This window comes from Emys orbicularis, chromosome 6 (genome assembly GCF_028017835.1).
Source record: "Emys orbicularis isolate rEmyOrb1 chromosome 6, rEmyOrb1.hap1, whole genome shotgun sequence".
NCBI lineage: Eukaryota > Metazoa > Chordata > Testudines > Emydidae > Emys > Emys orbicularis.
Window position 1 is genome coordinate 105,730,148 of NC_088688.1, and position 19,737 is coordinate 105,749,884.

The 19,737-nt window shown below is 39.2% G+C and overlaps 1 protein-coding gene across 1 annotated transcript in view; it reads right to left on the bottom strand.

The window, feature by feature from the left end:
* The window catches only part of CNTLN (centlein), a 279,922-nt gene that overhangs the window by 93,447 nt on the left and 166,738 nt on the right, over positions 1 to 19,737 (bottom strand). Inside the window, exon 13 of the mRNA XM_065406475.1 lies at positions 7,848 to 7,948. Within this exon, the coding sequence (XP_065262547.1) occupies positions 7,848 to 7,948 (101 nt within the window). The remainder of the gene's footprint in view (positions 1 to 7,847; positions 7,949 to 19,737) is intronic.

Sequence of the window (19,737 nt, forward strand, 5' to 3'; positions counted from 1 at the left end):
CAGTAATAGCAATACAATTTCACCATTAGGAAGCAGATAGTCATCAGATGCATACTGATGCAGTAAAGGAATTATCAGTTTAAAAAGAAAGACAACGAGTGTAAAAAAACTTGTCTTGCAGATTTTAGTTTGGACAAATCAATGAAACACCCAGGACTAATGCTCACCTTGCTAGTCAGCATGGGGCACTGGTGGGGTCAGAACCAGTGGAAATACCCTCAGGGATAAAGGAAAGGGAGACTAGCTGAGGGAGTGTTTCATGTGCCCCTCTCTACCCCTCCACGCTTCACCTTTGGCAGGTAGGGACAATTGCTTCACTCTCCTCCCCAACCTTCTTCTTACCACCCCCCTCTTCCTCATGCTGCATGGTGTGGGAAGGCAGAAGGTGGAATGCGGCAGCTAGTTCCAGGCTCTACTGCTTCTCCTGTCTATTGCCTCTGCCACTGGGCAGCAGAGGTGGTGTGGGGGGCTGGGTTACTGCCTCCTGTCTGGTGGTGGGGTATATACAGTTTGCTTCCCAGATGGGTTAGCCATTGTAGGCTCCCATTTCAGTCCCACCCTTACCCTAGTTACTGGATCTCCTATGTTGCTGGGGCTAGGCTGATAGGAAAAATCCCTTCCAAACCCCAAAACTGGCTATCTAGCAAAACTGTCAAGTTGCTATGTGGGTTTTTTCCCATCTTCCACCTGGCATCCAGGTTATCCAGGACTGGAGAGGAGGGAAAGGAAGGGGACGAGGGATTTACATTACAATTGTAAACTTTACAATTGGCAACTTTGGTGAGCTCGGTACTTTAGAAAGTGTGATTGAGGACCCTGTAACTGAGTCAATTGCTTGGGGGTTTAGTCCTCAGCACAGCATTGCAAAGTGGTGAATACGCTTCTATGTCCAGTGCAGCTTGCTGTTCCCCTCATCTCTCTCCTACCTCCAGTGAATAGGAGGAGAGGAGATCAGGAAACCAGTATCCAGTCATGGTCACATGACATGCCAAAGACTTTAGAATGGGCATGGCCTTCACACTCATGCTCAGGCTTACAGTACATCAGGGGCCATTGGTGCCTAACCTGCATTGGAACAACGCTGCCAGGTAACCTGGCTTAGTTACCCTACTTAGATAATAGTTATTAATGAAGTTGCAGTCTCTCTCCATTTAACCACATTATAGCATCTGTCTCTTGCTGTCATAGTTTCAAGTCTCACTGCACCTTTAACCTTTCTCTGTGGTCGGCTCCAGAAATGCCCCTCAGGTCCTAAGCCTCCAGCCATCACCTCTCTCTGGGAAGAGACCCACATCCCACTCCCTTCTGACTGGGGGTTTTAGGCTGCAGTCCCTTTGCATTTCCCTGTGATTATCCCGAGCATGTCTGACAAACATCCAGCGTCTACTCTTTAGTTTCTCTCCAAGGACAGTGACAGTGATTTATCAGCAACCCAAACACCTCTTTCAAAGCAGAGTACATTTATTTAAGGACAAAAGCATACAGAGAAAACATATAAACCAATAAAAGATCTAGATGCATATTAAACATACCTGAAGTTGCTCATCAGTTCTCTGGGGACAATGGCAGAGTCAAGTCCTTCCAACCGATCAGTAGAGTTGGATCCAGCCTTGAACCAAAGGTCAGGTCCATTCGCCCCCCGCCCAAAAGTCCCTCTTTCTGTTCAACCTGGCCCTTTTATACCAAAAGCCTTTTCTTTGTGTCCTTGGCTTCTGGTATCTGTTGGAGCCAGTATCTGCAAACCACCACAGGGGCAGGCACTTCTCTGGAGTTGTGTACAATTCTAGGGATTGCAATAATCACCCGCACTGTTTTTAGTTCCTGGAGGAGCTGTAGTAACCCTCCCCCAGGGAGTAGAACACAATCCCTAGCTCAGAACGATACACGGAACATTCATAAATTGAGAACAATATAGTTCCCAAAGGTACTGCATGTGGTTGCATTATCTGTCACACTCATTATTTCCATGTCCACATCAAGCTAATTTTGAAGGGACACCACCTCTTAGTGTTTATTTGAGGCAAATCAAAAAGCATATACTCATACATTTGAATCACCCTGTTCGTGAATATTGCTAAAATATGGCACAATGTACATTTCATATTGACTTGACTAGGAAAGTGGAACATTAGTCTTCAAATAAGGGTATGTCTACACTGCAGTGTAAGCCCAGGGTTCATGGGACTTGAGTCAGCTGAACCCTTGGTTTGAGCGTCTACATTGTATTTTAACCCTATATTAAGACTTTACTAATCTGTGCTTGAACCTAGGGCTCTGGCATCCACACTGCAATGAACAGTCTCTGAGCCAAAGTAACCATATCCCAGAGTCCTTAGCGCACTCACATCAAGTACTGTGGCCACTCTAGCCGTAGGACTGTGTTGCACTGTCAGAAAATTTTACTACCAACCCCGCATGTTACCAGGAAGCAGCTCACTTTGCAAAAGGCTTGATCAGTTCACTCTCCATTGCAAACCCAGGAGGCTCTCTGATAGCATGTTTGCAGATTGGTGATCAAAAGAGAAAGTGTTAACGCTGATCTGAGCTGCTGCCGTTTGCAAAATTCCATTTTCAATAGAGAAGGTTGCAGATAGTTGGGACAGAGAGGATTAAGAAAGTTGTCCCTTGGAAATGTGGGATACTTCCAGCTGAGTCCTGGGATCTGAGTCAAGCAGGGCTGTGTCTACACTGCAAAGCAATCGGGGTTGGACCCTGAGCCCTGGCTTAACTCGAGCTCAGAATCTTCAGCCCTGCAGGATCCTGGGATCCTGGGTCTGAGCCCTGGGTTAGTGGAATTGCAGTGTAGATACATAAAACACTGACAAAAATATTTCTTACTTTATAAATTTTATTTTTCTATTTTGAAAATATAGTTTTCTTCTACGTATTTTATGGAATACAATCCATGTGGCTTTCTTTCATTTACTTATTTGTTTATGCACGATCATCATAAATGAGGTGGAATAGTCCCGGAAATAGGATTTGTTAGCTAATTTATCTCAGTACGTGAAGGATAATGGGAGAGACTAGAGAGGCTATAATCTACCTTCGAAGAAAATAGTTTTAAACTTCTCCTCCTAAAATGGTTTGCTTTTGGAGTGCTAACTCCAAAATTAAAACTATTCTTCTGTCAATGGTACTTGTTCTCTCTCACTTTTGCTGCTCTTTCTGCTAGCTTTTTTTCGTAGAACTACTTCTGCTGAATGAACAGGTTAAACTAAGGCTATGTCTACACTGGCATTTTTGTCGCTATAACTTATGTCGCTCAGGGATTTGAAAAAACATCCCTCCGAGCAACGTAACTTACACCGAAAGACGTGCTGGTGTGTACAGTGCTATGTCCACTACCGCCACTCATCGGAGATGGTTAATTATGTCAATGGGAGAGTTCTCTTCTATTGGCATAGCGCAGCTACACGAGCGATCTTACAGGGGTACAGCTGTATCGATACAGCTGTGAAGCTGTAAGTCTCCTAGTGTAGACATGGCCTAAGTGATTTATAAGTGAGACTGAGCTGAGTACAAATGATGAACTTTAAAAACTAAAACATGTCATCTAATTTGTGTGTTTAATTACTGTGCAAAACTGCACACACAACTGTTACACATCACCTTCTGTGATCCTAAACATGCTTTTATTGTGTTCTTATCACTGTAATATGTGTGTGTAGGTATATACATATATTTATTATTCTGAAGGTGCTGTCTGACTCCATAGTTAAAGCTGTGTTCATTTTTTCAGATAAACTGAGGGTTAGAGCCTCATGGTATATATATAAAAAAGAACATAACACGCAATATGCTTATTATCATTATTTGCTTATTTTTCAATAATGTAATTTAAAAACCTTAATTTAAAATCTCCTACAGCTGTTATTTTAAATCTACTTCTGCTGAAAGTATTAACGGTTAAAATTGAGTGATTTCTGAGGGGAAGCTGAGAAAATCTAGACACCAGCCCCACACTTTAAAAAATGACTTAAGTCATTCAAATTACTGAATGACTGAATGGATACACCTCAAACTTTCTCAAAAGTGGTGTAATTTAGGTTGTGATTAACATCTATCTGTCATAGAAGCCAACCGGGGAAACATATGCAGCCAAATGCTAATACGTAACATTTTACCCAACAAAGTGTAATACATAGGGCCCTACCAAACTCACGGCCATGAAAAACGCGTCACGGACCGTGAAATCTGGTCTTTTGTGTGCTTTTACCCTATACCATACAGATTTCACGGAGGAGACCAGGATTCTCAAACTGGGGGTCCTGACCGAAAAGGGAGTTGCAAGGTTATTTTAGGGGTTCGGGATATTGCCACCCTCACCTCTGCACTGCCTTCAAAGCTTGGTGGCCGGAGAGTGGCAGCTGTTGGCCGGGCACCAGCTCTGGAGGCAGCACCCGCCAGAAGCAGTGCAGAAGTAAGGGTAGCAGTACCACAACCCCCTCTACAATAACCTTGAGACCCCCCTCCCCGTAACTCCTTTTTGGGTTAGGATCCCAACAATTACAATACCGTGAAATTTCAGATTTAAATACACCTCTACCCCGATATAACGCGACCCGATATAACATGAATTCAGATATAACGTGGTAAAGCAGTGCTCGGGGGGGGGGGGGGGGGGGGCTGCGCACTCCGGCTGATCAAAGCAAGTTCGATATAACGCGGTTTCACCTATAACGTGGTAAGATTTTTTGGCTCCTGAGGACAGCATTATATCGGGGTAGAGGTATAGCTGAAATCATGAAATTTATGATTTTAAAAATTCTCTGACTGTGAAATTGACCAAAATGGACCGTGAATTTGTTAGGGCCCTAATACGTATACCTTTGTTCCCTGCTCCAGTGGAGCTTAGGAAACTCGACACCTACCTATGAGCTCGCTTCCTAAGGTACACAAAAAGAATGCTCTTATTTGCTGAACTTTCTGTGGTAGCAGAGCTCCTCTTCTGCACACTTTAGGACGCACCCAGAAATTGCGTTCCTGTCCTGCACACAGGAGGAGGTCTGTAACTGCAGGACTCCCACCTAAGTTTTCGATCTGCAAACTCCCTTCTTTTTTTAAAAGAAGAAAACAAGGAACAGTAGGGCGTAGTCTGAGAATCTAGAAAGGTTAAACTTAAAAACAACTTCCCACCACTGCCCCCTGCACCCCCCAAAAAAGAAACACAGACACTCACTCTCCCCAATCTGGGATTTCAGGGTTATGAATTTTTTTAAAAGATTCTTTTCCAAACAAAACACAAAACTGAAAAGCCCCATGTAGGTGGGTAATTCCCATATGTGGTTTAAACCCTAAAACACACACAAAAGACCCCAAAACCAACTAACCAAAAAAACAGAAGTATCTACAAGTATCTCTCAAGCCCTCTGTCCTAACTTCTAAACAACCATCTCATGGTTCTAAGCTTTAACAAGGGTCATTTCTACACTTTACTAGACTTAGTTGCATCTAATTTCTGCCTGTATGGCTGTGCCTCTTAGTCAATGCTGAAAATCTTTGTTGGGCTTTAACTAAAAACAACCATTGTCTGTCTTGACAAAACCTTTCCAAGGATCACCAGTAGGGTAGGGAGACCCCCCTCCCATGGTCACTATAAATCCTGTACACTCCATCACACCATTAAAGTTCAGCTAGCATAGGAAACTTTATTCACATCAAGTTTTCTATGGCTCCAAGCTCGTAGGAGTTCAACCAGAAAACATTGTGCAAAACTGTCTATTACACCAGGTTCTCTCCTGTTGTGCATCTTCTAAGGCGTGCAGGAGGAGCACAAGAGAAGCAGCTCATCATTGTAGTATGGATGAGTGAGTCATTTTTGAGACTGGACTGGTAAACATTACCTTCACAAGGCTGTAATAAATTCATTCTGACACACTAATGAGACTTTTCACTTAAAATATATCCTGCGATTTAAGCCAGCTACTTATCTCTAGAAAAAATATTAATATTTATAGTGTTCAGGTAAGCAACAACAATTGATAGGAAATGCAATTAAACTGGATACCCACACAACTCAACTGTGTTTAACCTTTTGTTTTCAATCACCTTAAAAGTGCAAGTGACCAATGTATTTGCATAGCCAGAAATTTGTGTATAATTTTCTTTAAGGAGCGAGGAATATATATTTCATAAAATAAAGATGTTTTATTCTGTAAAGATTTGGGGTTCTTTTAAGCATTCAAATACTAAATACTTTAGAAGCCTTTAAGATTCCCGAGATCTGAATTTTTTTTAGAAAGTGACACCATTATTGTTCAGCAGGCAGCCAGCTCACTCCTAGCTGCCTTTCCATTCCTGGTTCTGTGATTCTAGACTAAACTAGAAAAAACCAGGTGAGTGATTTTTAAATCAGTATTTTAAATCCTTACATTGTTTCCTCCAGTTCAATACCTGTTTTCAGGGTAGATAAAAATTGATGATTTTAAAAGCTCTTTTTAAAAAAAACAGATTTTTTATTTCAAAAAGATTTCTTTGATTTTGCTAAGTTTTTCTTTTGAAAAATCAACCTGTTTAAAATGAAATATGAATTTAATACAAAATATATTAAATCCTAAATTTACTATAATCTCTTAAAACATTTAAATAGAAAGTAAATACACTGAATCCATGAGTCTCTTTCAAAAACTTGGAAGTAATGGCTGCTTTTCTATATAATCATGAGCAAAAAGTTAATTATCTAGTAAATAAGCAATATATCATTCATCATTTTCTAACATACTAAAAATGTAAAATTAATAAGAATCTGAAAATATTAAGCTATAATTGCTTAAATAAATGCATATAGTTATGGTGTAGCCTCCTAGGTAGCAAAATGATGTATCAAATCGAATGTAAAGGCTCTATTTAAATTATGTTGATTTACAACTAATGGTTATATCAACCAATGAGAATGCATCTTTCTTTAGAAAATAACTGAAGTAGAAATGGAAAAGTTGATTAAAATCAATTATTTAATTCAAGCTTTCCACTTACCAATTTAAATCAATCCATCCTGTCTGTTTTGATGAAAATAGGAACTAGAAAGCAACAGGTGAGAATCCAGCCACTTGCCATTTTTAGCAGCTGGATGCTTTCACAGATTTTTTTGGAACTGGGTGCCTGGTTGTAAAATATACACTTTTTAAAAAATGTTACGTTATTTTGTTTTACCAACCTGGCCAACATTTCTGCAAAAACAGAAATGGAAAGCAGCCAGCAGCAGACAAAAAAGGAAAAAAGGATAAGGCTACTCATTAATACTGCAGTTCCCCAAAATGGGGCTTCTTCACATTGAGACCTGTGGGATACTCCCACGGGTTCTGCTGAGCTTCAGGAACCTTCTAGAAAAGCAGTGACTGGCCGACTAAAATGAGTTCTCTTGAACCTCGGTGTAGTCCCCAGACATTTCAAGTAAAGCAGAGGGTGAAAGGAGGTGGATGAGGATAGGAGCAGTGAGGTGGCAAGGATACAGAAATAGAAGCAATCTTGTGGGCATCATTTTCACATATTTCCACCATTTTGGTTCATGTCTAAATTTATTTGGTTATTGGGGATGCCATAAAAATTCTGAATCTGATATTGCAGATTTTATAACATTTGTATCTGGACACTGCACCGGTCATCTTGAATTCTCAGGATACAAAGTTTTGGAAAACTATTGCCTTTTAGAATGAATGATTACTAGTTTATGAATCATGTAGAGAGCTAATAAAGGGTAACTGTACATTTAAAAAAAGAACATGTGTGTGTGTCGGCAGAATTCCAAATCAGAAATTTTAAAAAAATCTTGAGAGAAAAGAAAACCCATCCAATAAAATATTTTCTGTCTAATCAAATATTATATCATTCTAAAAAATTTTTACCTTCCCTTTCTTGTTGCAGACACAGATTCAGTTCTTGTATTGTAGCCTTATCCATAGATCTACGTACTTTCATCTGATCTAATTCTTCTTCAAGATTCAATCTACAAAATAGCATAGGCAAATAAGAAGGAACAGAAAAACAGCCAAACACATCCTAATAAAAATATGAAACAAAATTAAATGAAAAACATATCAAAAAAAATATTACTGGCAAGGGAACATATATGATTTAAATACAGATGCTATTGTTTTAGAATGTAGATACTTTCATACCTGCTACTGTAAGTAAAAACTGATATAACACAATTGCCAGTAAATTCACAAAACTCAGATATAGATTTTGTAATTATACTTACATTAGTGGTTTCAGCTCCTCCCCTCTACGTACATACATTCAGATGGGGACCACATTTTCATTTATGCTGAAACCCCTTTATGACACTTTGACAAAGTAAAGGGGCTTTAGCATCAATTAAAATTGGGCCCATCTATGTATATAGGCACATGTATGCACACATACAGGGTATGAAGAGGAGGTGCAGAATACTAGGAGGTTTTTAAAGGGGGATTGCAGCAAATGGGCATGGCGTGAAAGAGTTTCAGGGATTGGCAAAATACAACTAAATGAATAAGAGAGGACTGAAGGGGATAGAGAAAGGCAGAGTTTGTGCTTGATAAATTTTAAAGTCCCTATCTCGCATAGCGTTTAGGCACATGTGCAGTCTCATTGAAACTAATGAAATTACTCATGTGCTTAAAGTTAAGTACATGCCTAGATGCTTTCATCAGGACCTGCATGCTTAATTAGTGAAAGAAGGGAATGAAGTAGATGTAAAACTATTTCTATACAGTGTAAAAAGCATTCAGAAGATGTATTCAAGGATCGCTCCCACACTGGCAAGGGAATGGTTTAGATGAAATAACAGGCCTTTTCCAGTTCTAGTGTCCATGATTATATTGTTCATACACTTACTCAGGGCCAAAAGTGTTGGGAGGCACAAATCATATCTCTATTCAGTTGGCATAGAACAGATTTCCAAATGTGTAAATTATCTGAAGATATAGACTGTTGTCATAATCATTTCTGCTTAGCCTTATCTCCTGGAAAAGACTGAATAAATACAATATTCCCCTACTAGAATGTCACATTTTCAAACTTTTCTATTTTCGTAGTGATCGATTTTATGGCAAATGGCAGAAATACTAGAAAAAACAACTGATGGATAGTCTTTACATCCCTGGTATACAATACGCTCAGTATTGAATATCAGAAAATGAGAATGACATGGAAGCAAATACAGTTAATAGTGTATCTTTTTATCATGACTGTTTGCAGACAAATGCCTTTCCTACATCATTTATGAGGCCGTTAGCTATACAGAGTAGATAGGAATCATTGCCATGGGAAGAACAAGACTTAAAATGAAGCGGCTCCCTTGGTCTCTATACCAATTGTTCCAAAACTATCTTGATAACTTAGTAGTAGAAAATTGTTGTTGCAAAATCTAACAATATTTCCTGACCTGAAGTCTATTAAAGAGCTGTACACAAATGCTTTTTAACGTTTGCAAATGTAATATGCAAGCACAACTATATCCTGGTTATTCTCCTCCTCCTCCCTCTGTTAAAAATGCTAATAAGTAGAGCTCTAAAGAAGTGTTCATATATTATTTTCCAAAGGTTCTCAATGCAGGATCTTCTGTCAAACTACCCCCCACTGGTCCCCTTTTCAAGGCTCCATGTCATAGCAACCGTACACCAGTGAAGTCTGGATAGGATTTTCTTCAAAGCCCATCCACATTGATTCTAGATTGACCAAAGTGATTCTAGTGACAGGAGGCACTTCCTCTCCCCTCATCCAGAGATGACTGTACTGCCTCTGCAATCCTTTCACTCCAGGGATCAAAAATAAGCTGTGGGATAATGCAGAATGCTAATCTACTGTAACCACAGAGAAAGGAAGGCAGCCTCAAAGCTTAGATATTGTGAATAAGAGATCCCAGTGTTATTTTGGAAGAGAAGCTAATACAATGCTGTGGCTATCAGACAAGTATAAACATAGAAATATTGGATTGTTTGATATATTTTCAATTAAGAAATCAAACCCTGGAATAGAGAACCATATTGGGTTTTGCTACTATCTCAAAGGCAGTTGTGTGTGTGTGTGGAAATCTTCTGTTTCAGTGAACGAGTGGTGAGCAAACGGCAGGGTGTTTATAGACTCTCAAAAGATCCACAGCACTAACAGAAGCTGAGAGGCTGCCCCTTTGAAGAGTCTTCAATAGTGGGAAGGAAGTCTCTCTGAAGAATTTTTCTGCACTAATGCCACCTGATTGTAGCTTGAAATGTGGAAGAAGAGCTCTCAACATCAGCATATGCCTCCTTCAGCTTCCAGCCACCAGCATCAGCAGCAAAAAAATTGTCAAAGCTGAACATATTCCAAAAGAACTGTTGGTTTTGAATATGACACAAATTTTAGGCCTATTCTTATTGTGGCAATAAAATCACGGGTTCCACAACTTTAGGATCTTTCCACGAATTTTGCTATATTTCTGCAATATTCCACAAATTCTAAGCTTTAATTAAATGAAAACAAAAGACCAACCCAGTAAATTTCTAACTTTTCTCCTTTGATGACAATACCAATCCTCCTTCTAATGTCACACCAGACTGAACAACTGAAGGAAAAAGAGATGCCACTTTTACACTGTTGATCATCAGTATCCCCTCACCTGTCAGTCAATGGTAAGAACTGCAGCTCAAGTTATATCCTTGTATGGCGTCACTATATAAGCTATCCTATCACATTGCTATAGACATTCAGAAACATCAGAACCTGATAGTATTAATATTAAAAAGGGCAAATAAAAAACTTTAAAAACTTTGCGATAGTAGTAGTAAAAGGGAATTTGGTTTTTGACTTTTCAGTTCAGCTTTAAGCTTCTCATGACAATGTTAACGTGGCCATGTTGCACATACGTACTATTTTCCAGTCTTCTTTTCTACGTTTCTGTTTCAGTTGTTAAATATATGCCATCCCAGAAAATATACAGGATGCTCAATATTGCAGAGTTAACATTGCTCTAGGAACCCTAACTTCTCCCAGTTCCTACCTTTTTATTTAAATTGCACAGCTTTAACACATTGCATTTAATATTCTTATTCTTATTTATTATTTTACCTTGTGGTGGCACCCAAAGGTTTTTAACTATACCTGACTGAAGCGGAAGGAAGAGAAGGTTACAGATGAAATTGGAGATACTATTACATGCAAAGGAAGGAGCATAAAAGAAGGCACAAAGGTGGCTGCTAAGAGGAGCACAGAAGTGATGCAGGGACATGAAAAGCAATGCAAAATGGATGGGGGGCGGATAAGCTGGTAAAAAGAAAAGAGCAGATAAATAGGGAGGGACGAGCTGTGAGAAGTTCTGCAGGAGAGCACATGACGTTTGAACTTGATATGGCAGAAAAGGTGGAGCCAGTGGAGGGCTTCAAGGAGCGGAATGCCATAGAAGATCAGGCAAGAAAGATGATCGGGTTTTAAATACATTACTAGAGCTGGCAAAGCAGTTATCGGGGAGGCTGGAGAGGTTTCTGTGATCCAGATGAGAAATGTGGACCTGAAAAAGGGTTTTCACTGTGTGGTTAGAAAGAGCTTGAATCTTAGAAAAGTTATAGAAGAAGAAATGGCTAGATTGGACATAGCTGGGATGTGCAGCTCAAAGGGAAAGGGAGGAGTCAAAGATGACTCCCAGGTTATGGGCCTGGGGTAAATTCACATATTTGTAGCTACTGTTCTCCTAAAACAGTTAAGGTTGCTGCTACATTTTAAAGTCACGGTTATATTTGTGTTATGTACTGTATACCATTACTCAACATGGTTTTAAACTTTAAACCTCCAGGACAAAGACTATTAGAACACACAAAAATTGTATGGGTTCTGTGCTAATGAATATTAAATACTGTAAACTATTTTAACAAATTATACAGTACTGTTGATTGACATACTGAGTAGATAAAATCTGTAAGGGCATTCAAGTTTCAAAAATCTGCAGATATAATCCTAACCACAGATAAACTAACTGAAATAAATAGGCAAAGGAGAACTGAATATAAATTATAATTTTAATTAAAAAAAATAATACAAAACTGCATAGTACAGTCTCTGAGGGTATGCATAAAATATCTTGTCTCTGTATCCATGATAGACCTTAGGCAAAGGAGATTCACTACTAGTAATAGCCATTAGTAACCTAGATGAAAAGAAAATAAGTAACCATTCTGCTAAACTTTGTTAATTTTCATTAAATTCAAAGTCCACAATCATATCTCTAATGATAATACTCAGCAGGTGAACCATTTTAAAAGCTGTGATATGCTGGAGCTAATTAATAACACTGCTCTACAGCCAAAATGCTTCTGAAATAAATGTAGTCAAACTTTACTAATTCTGGGTCACTGAGAACGAAAATGATGCTTAAAATTGTTGATTGGCTCTAGTTTTCAAGATATGCTATTGGATCAGTATATACGACACTTGACTTGGGAATGGCGGAGGATAAGTGAGTTATAAAGGGAAGGGATCTCAATTTAAACCAGAAATGACTAAAATATATCTTTGACTGGATCTATGAATAAATCTATGACTGGGTTTGGACAGTACTTGCTTTTTAGGCAAAACAATGAATGATGCAATCTGAAGCTGGTATTGCGTCATACATGATATGAATTGCATCATGTTATTCCTAGAAGTCATGGATGATGCAATCATAACGAAGCTTACATCACTCTGCTGAACAAATTGCCCTATATCAGCTCTAGAAATCATACAGTGTCGTGCTCTCTTATTTGTCAGTGTTTGATTTTGCAAAGGGACACATTTCTGTTTAGCCAAAGTGAGCAGAGATGCCTCGTGCTTGTGTGAACAGTGCAGATAACTTCTGCTATGTTTGTGGTGAAGTGACTTTTGCATCACAAAAGCGCAGTATAACCACTATGGTTAAGAAAGCCTATCACCTTTATTTTGGCTGCAAAATTGGAGATCAGGACAAGAGGTGGGCCCCACACATATGCTGCAACACTTGTGCAACAAATCTTCGCCAGTGGTTGAACAGGAAAAGGAAATCTATGCCTTTTGCAGTGCCAATGATTTGGAGAGAGCCAACAGATCATACCAGCAATTGTTACTTCTGCATGGTGCCTCCAGTTGGGAAAGGTGTGTCAAAGAAGAAAAAGTGGACTGTGCATTATCCAAACATTCCATCAGCTATACGCCCAGTTCCCCACGGAGAAGGACTGCCGGTTCCTGATGCACCAGAATCATTCTCACTTGAGTCAGACGAGGAAGAGGAAGAGGAAGAAACTTCTGGTCCTGAACCATCAATGTCACAGGATCCACATTTTCTCCCATCCTCCTCTGAACCACACCTCATAACACAAGGTGAACTGAATGACCTTGTCAGGGATTTGGAACTACCCAAGAGTAAGGCAGAGCGGTTGGGCTCCAGACTACAGCAGTGGAATCTCCTGGCAGGTGATGTTAGGGTTTCCATGTTCCGTGACCGTCAAAAGGATCTTGTCCCATTCTTCTTCATGGAAGGTGATCTTGTAGCCTGCAACAACATCGATGGTGTGATGGCAGCCCTCAACATCGTTCACGATCCAGATGAGTGGAGACTGTTCATTGATTCATCGAAGACGAGTCTTAAAGCTGTTTTACTGCATAATGGCAATGTTTTGCCATCAATTCCAGTTGGTCATGCAGTCCATATGAAGGAAACCTATGACAACATGAAAGAACTTTTGAGGTGCATAAACTATGACCAACATCAGTGGCAGCTTTGTGGCGATTTGAAGGTTGTTGCTCTCTTGCTTGGTCTGCAGACTGGATACACAAACTACTGCTGTTTTCTCTGCGAATGGGATAGTCGTGCAAGAGATTCCCACTACCTCAAGAAAGATTGGCCACTCCGACAGTCATTGGAGCCTGGGAGGAAAAGTGTTCAGCATCCACCAATTGTTGAATCAAGGAAGATTTTGTTACCACCCTTACACATCAAGCTGGGTCTGATGAAGAACTTTGTCAAGGCCATTGACAAAACACAAGCAGCTTCCAAGTACCTCCGTGGAAAATGTCCAAGGTTAAGTGAAGCTAAGATAAAGGAAGGTGTCTTTGTTGGTCCTCAGATTCGTGAACTTCTTCGAGATGATGCATTTGACCATGCACTGCATGGCAAGGAAAAGACGGCCTGGAAAGCCTTCCAGTTAGTGGCAATAAATTTTCTCGGAAACAACAAGGCAGACAACTACAGGTTGTTGGTGGAAAACCTCCTCAAGGCATACAAAAGCCTTGGTTGCAACATGTCACTAAAGATACATTTTTTGCACTCTCATCTAGATTTTTTTCCACCGAACTGCGGAGCAGTGAGCGACGAGGATGGCGAGCGATTTCACCAGGACATTGCAACAATGGAGAAACGCTATCAGGGCAAATGGAGCCCATCAATGCTTGCAGACTATTGCTGGACAGTGACAAGAGATGCTCCATTTAATGAATACAAGAGACAAGCCAAGAAGCACCGAGTAGACACTGAATAGGACTAAACTATGTACATAATAGTTTTTTGCCTTTTGTTTCATAATAACTTTTATTTATATAACCCTTTTGCTGATTTTTAAAGTGTTACATAAACAGGACAGGTGAAATATTATCATGTAAAGCAACCATAAACACATGAAAAGACCTAGGTTTACAATTTATGATTAAAACTCTACTATCTACACAATATACATAGACATAAAATGTAAAAACTTAAATATCTTAGAAACAGTAGCCAATCAATTGTTTTAATTGTCATATTTGAATTCAGCACATCAAAATACATAATAAATAGCACATTTTATCTCTGAAGCAGACGACTTCTCAAAAATTGTAGACCAGTTTAATTGCTCGGACTATAGCTACATGTGATCTTCACATGGACAAGGTTCTATCAGTTTTTGTTTACCTGAATGCAATATAAACAGGTTTTGAAATGTGCCAAAATTTTGGTTTCTGCTGTGATCACAGATCTATTTACTAGTTATTTTAATTTCCTTTTACATTTTTACAGTTTTACTATGCTAAAACATTCTTTGGAAAGGAAATATGCTGTTAATTATGTTCCACCCAGGATGGATGCCTCACTCACAGATTCAAGAATATTGAAAAATGCCCTCAAATATTTAACACAAACACATCAGAACAGAACAGAATTTAGTTTTATAAAACAATTTCATATGTGAAGTATCTTTCAAAGCGCTTTTTAAAGCAATTAGTATTGCCATGATTGTGTGTAAACAACCTTGGTGAGCAGGATGCTGCTAAGCACAACCATCACGGTACTTGAAACTACCATGGGGTTCAATCCAACTCCCACCAAAATCAATTGAAAGATTCACACTAAAGTCAATGGGAGTTAGATTGAGCCCTTCCAGAGAGAACGACTGTTATCCAAGATGCCTGGATTGTATCATGATTTTTTAAAAATAATGTTCTGTAAAGTAAAGCTGACAGTTACATTTACATACATCCAATAGTGATGGGCAAATCGCATACATACGTTTGTCCAACAGCTTGCATATCAAGCCTATTAGGTAAGTTAAACATTTCCATGAATCAGAGAATATAATGTCTGACTAGCTGATTTTCATAACAAAACAGGGTTAGAAAAAGATTTCCAACTGCCACAGGGGCATTCCAACCAGTGTCTGGTTTTAAGACTCTCACTCAGCTTCTTTAGCAGGTATTTTACAGTTAATTCTAATAAAGACTTCCCTCAATGCCAGTCCCTCCACCCCCCTCAAATTTAGAGTTATTTCTACTCCTCTCCAACGAGGGAAGGAAAGAATTGCCTTCTTCAGTACCAAAAAGCAAAATCACCTCTCTAAGTGTTGTCAAAACTTCTAGCTTCTCACTATGCCCAGTTAAAGATAAGTTTGCAGCATTTAAAAAATTTTAAATTTTTGGATGCAGAGAAACAATATCAGAACAAAACAATACAAGGAATACTGTTCTAATTGGACAGGACTCAAGGATGTGGATGTATGAAGAGTTGAATCATTCTGGGGCCCTTGTAGCATAATTCATGTCTAAAGTGCCTCAGAGTATACAAAACCTTAAATATGATTAATAATATTAACAACATTATTAAGGAATTTTACTTGCTAGTTGTACTAAGACAGACCAGAAGCGAGACTTGACTTTTGAATCCAATGGGCCAGTAGATCTACAGCGTAAAGCTGAATGGGCTCAGAAAAGTAGGTCTACTGTAAATGTTCAGCAGAAAACGTCTTCATTTTTCTTTCTTTGTTTATCAGGGCGGGAAACATTGAGCTCCATTTAGTCATGCGGAATTGCTGCTCCATGTGGCCACAACTTTTGTCACCTACAATGGATTCCAGTGGGCATGCATGAGTATCAGTGGGTGCTAATTTTGCAATTGTCTCACTTATCATTGTTCTCCTAAACCACTGATGATGACCCAGGACATTCATTCCCTCTCTGCTTTCTCATGTTTTGGTGCAATAACTCCTCAATTCTCCGTAATTGATTAAGGCACAGGAACCCGAGAAAACAGTGCTACTTCTTGTCCCAAAAAATTTCACTCTTTAGCTGAATTATTATGTGTAAAAAAATACAACAAAACAAAACAAAAATAAACAAAAAAAAGACACACCCCAGCACGACAATTACAATAACAGCAAAAACCCTCTAGTCACCATTGTCTAGGTAAAGTGGCACAACACTTTCAAATGATTCGAAAGACGATGATCTAAAGCATTAATACAAAATCCTTTTGGACCAGGAAACCTCAGCATAGCATTTGACCAATGTGTGAGCTAAGTCAGTTTTGAGATGACAAGCATCATAGCACAAATCAGAGCCACCAGCACATAAGCACTTCAGAAAAGAGCCACCAATCATAGATATAATTACTATGATCCACCATCTTGAATTATAGCTTTTGTTTTTAAAAACCCATCTTCACATTTTGCTTTGATCTCTTGCAGGTGACAGTCACTATTGGCCTAGGAGAAGCATCAGCTTTCAGTTCTGTAGTCCTGGAGAGCTTTGAGTGAAAGTTACTTTTTAAAATGGCACCACTGATGCAGAGATAATCAACATACAAACATGCACTCCAGTTTCTGAATATACCCACCTATATGTTTATACTTATCGTACTTCTTTTTTAACTTCTGCACAAATGTTCATCTTCTAGGCAGCTTTGTAACCCTACATACTTTCAGAAATAGTCAGGATGTAGTCTATAAGTCAGCCTGGTGTCCCTCAAAAGTTTTCATTTCATCCCTGAAAGGGCATCCCCAAACACTTTCTGGCTAAATCCTACCCGTTTTACTCACACTGAAGATTAGTTTACTGTGCAGGTATTATTTATTACTTCTCAATTTAAAAACACAGCTTCAGGAGCTCATCCAGTTCTCTGGGCACTTATTCCCTAAAATTAAAAATTTCATTACAAACACAAGGACTGCCACTAAACATACCTGTCTCACTCAGCCCATCCCCTCTTCCACAGCTTTAACAAAGAGGAGGAAAATATGGGTTTTGCAGCATGCCTGGAAAGTTAACAAATATGGGTTCTGGTGGCTCCCTTCCAGAGAACTCCCTGCCAGCAGGTCCCCCTCTTTTATATTGAGAGCACTCCAGCTTTAGCACCTCTGCTGTTTTCAACTATGGTAGTGTATCATGGGGGAGAGAAATGGGCTCCCATGTAATTAGCTCCCAAACCATTTAAGACGTTATAGGTTAAAACTGACACACTGAATTCCCACCTGAAGCTTATTGGAAGTAGTTCCACTGAAATGAATGGGACTTCTCAAAGAGCATGGTACAATTCAAATTAGTGACGGTGGCAGAATCTGATCATAATCGTCTTGTAGCTCCATCTATGTGATACAAATGTTTTCTTAACTATTTTGAGAACAAAGTTAAAACTTGGGGAGGCTTTAAAATACACTCCACATACCTATTTCTTAGGTTTTGGTTTCATTTACAAAGAAACTAATCACAAATTCCAGCTCAAACCTTCTCCCCAGGCTTGGTTCTTCTTAGCATTCTCCCCAAGGGCCTAGAACCTAGTTTTTATATGCTCAGAAAGTCACTTCCATCTCCCTTATAGCCAAAGTGAAGTTAATGAGTCCCGTCTAGTGCAATGAGTCAGCAGGAATCCATCAGCAGTTCCCTACAGGCTTCCAACACCTGCTAACAAGGTAGATCAACAGTGGAGCCCTGCCACTATACTATATTCTGCAGACAAATATCCTGCATGCAACATCAACACATTTTGATTACTATCAATAACTGGATGAAAGTCATCCTTTTTGTTCCAACGTAAGTCATAAGGGCACTAAGAGGGGTTAGGAAGCACAACACATGTCGCTGCATATACCTTTTCTTCATTTATTTCTTCCAACTGGGCCACAGCATTGGTTAGCAATTTTGAAACCAAACAATATTAATTCTATCTACACTAATAATTTATGTTGGACATTGTGTTCATTTGCAAAGGTACTGATCTTGACCCACAAGGATAGTTTCAATGGTTTCCACTGTCATACACCATTCTGAGTTTTCCTTTACAGTGGTGTAAAACTCTTGATGACAATCTCTTTCATTAGGTTATTTTCCAAATACCCCAATACTTAATTCTTTCAGGGCATTATAAGAGGTAACACGGGAAAAAGAGAGCTATAGCACCAGTTTTCCAACGGATTTACTCCTGGCTTGTTCTAACTAATAGCTGTAAATTAGCACTAAATCATCTACAACATACAGTTGTTTACTTATCAAATTATAAGGATACATAGGTGCTCCTACCACCTGCCTATAACCAGAGCTTGGGCATAACATGCCTTATTGAAAGAACAAAATTTTGTAATACTCATCATTTTTAATAGTCTGTGGTTATAAAGATACCATATGGAGCCCCCACACCGCTCCAAACAAAAGATATGCACTCGTATTAAAAAAAAAAAAAAAAGATCATTTCAAAATAACTACATAAACCCCAGACAGAGCTTCAAGGGCTCTGTCCCTCAGGACTTGACTGTTCTATATGCTAACTCTTACTGTCAGAGAGCTACCACCACACCTCCAGCAGGGTAAAGTCTAACAAGCAAGACCTGCCCCAGTGAGACAGCACACATTTACCTGCAGCTCCTGGCAGAATTCCGGCATCAAGTAACAGGGTGGGACAAAAAGAAACTCCTTACACTCTCTTACACACCAATAAAAAAAGTGGTGAGAGCAAGAATCTCTGGTGTGCAAGGCTAAAACCATCCAAGCAAAGGATGTTATTTTCCACCACTGCCCTTGGATTAGTGTACAGTCTTTTTTATTTTATGTTTTTAGGAAATAAAACTTACTGAATCCTCCCTTTTCCATAGCTGGACAAGTACAACTGTTCTATCTGGTCTAAGCTTTTTTTCAGTGTCCAATCCAGCAAACTAATTCAATTCAAAAGTTTGTGTACAGGCATTCTTTGAAAGACTCTAAAATTATTGACCTTCGGGGCACAATACAAAGCCTATCCATTTTCCCAGGTGTTTGGCCAGGGGGATGGCAAGAGAAATTGGAGTTCTACGGCATGACGGGGTACTCGTTTGCACTGTTGATTTGACTCATTTATTTTTATTATGAAGGTGAGCTTTCTGTATTTTTATATATTTTAAGTTTGTTATGATTGTGATCTTTATAATTGACCTCAGGGTGTCTCAAACTGTTAGGGAGAAACATTCTTATTAGAAATGAAAAGAAATAGATAAAAATAAATAGTGTCAACCAGGAACCTTTTGTGAATGAAGCTCACTTGATTTGGCTGTATTAAGT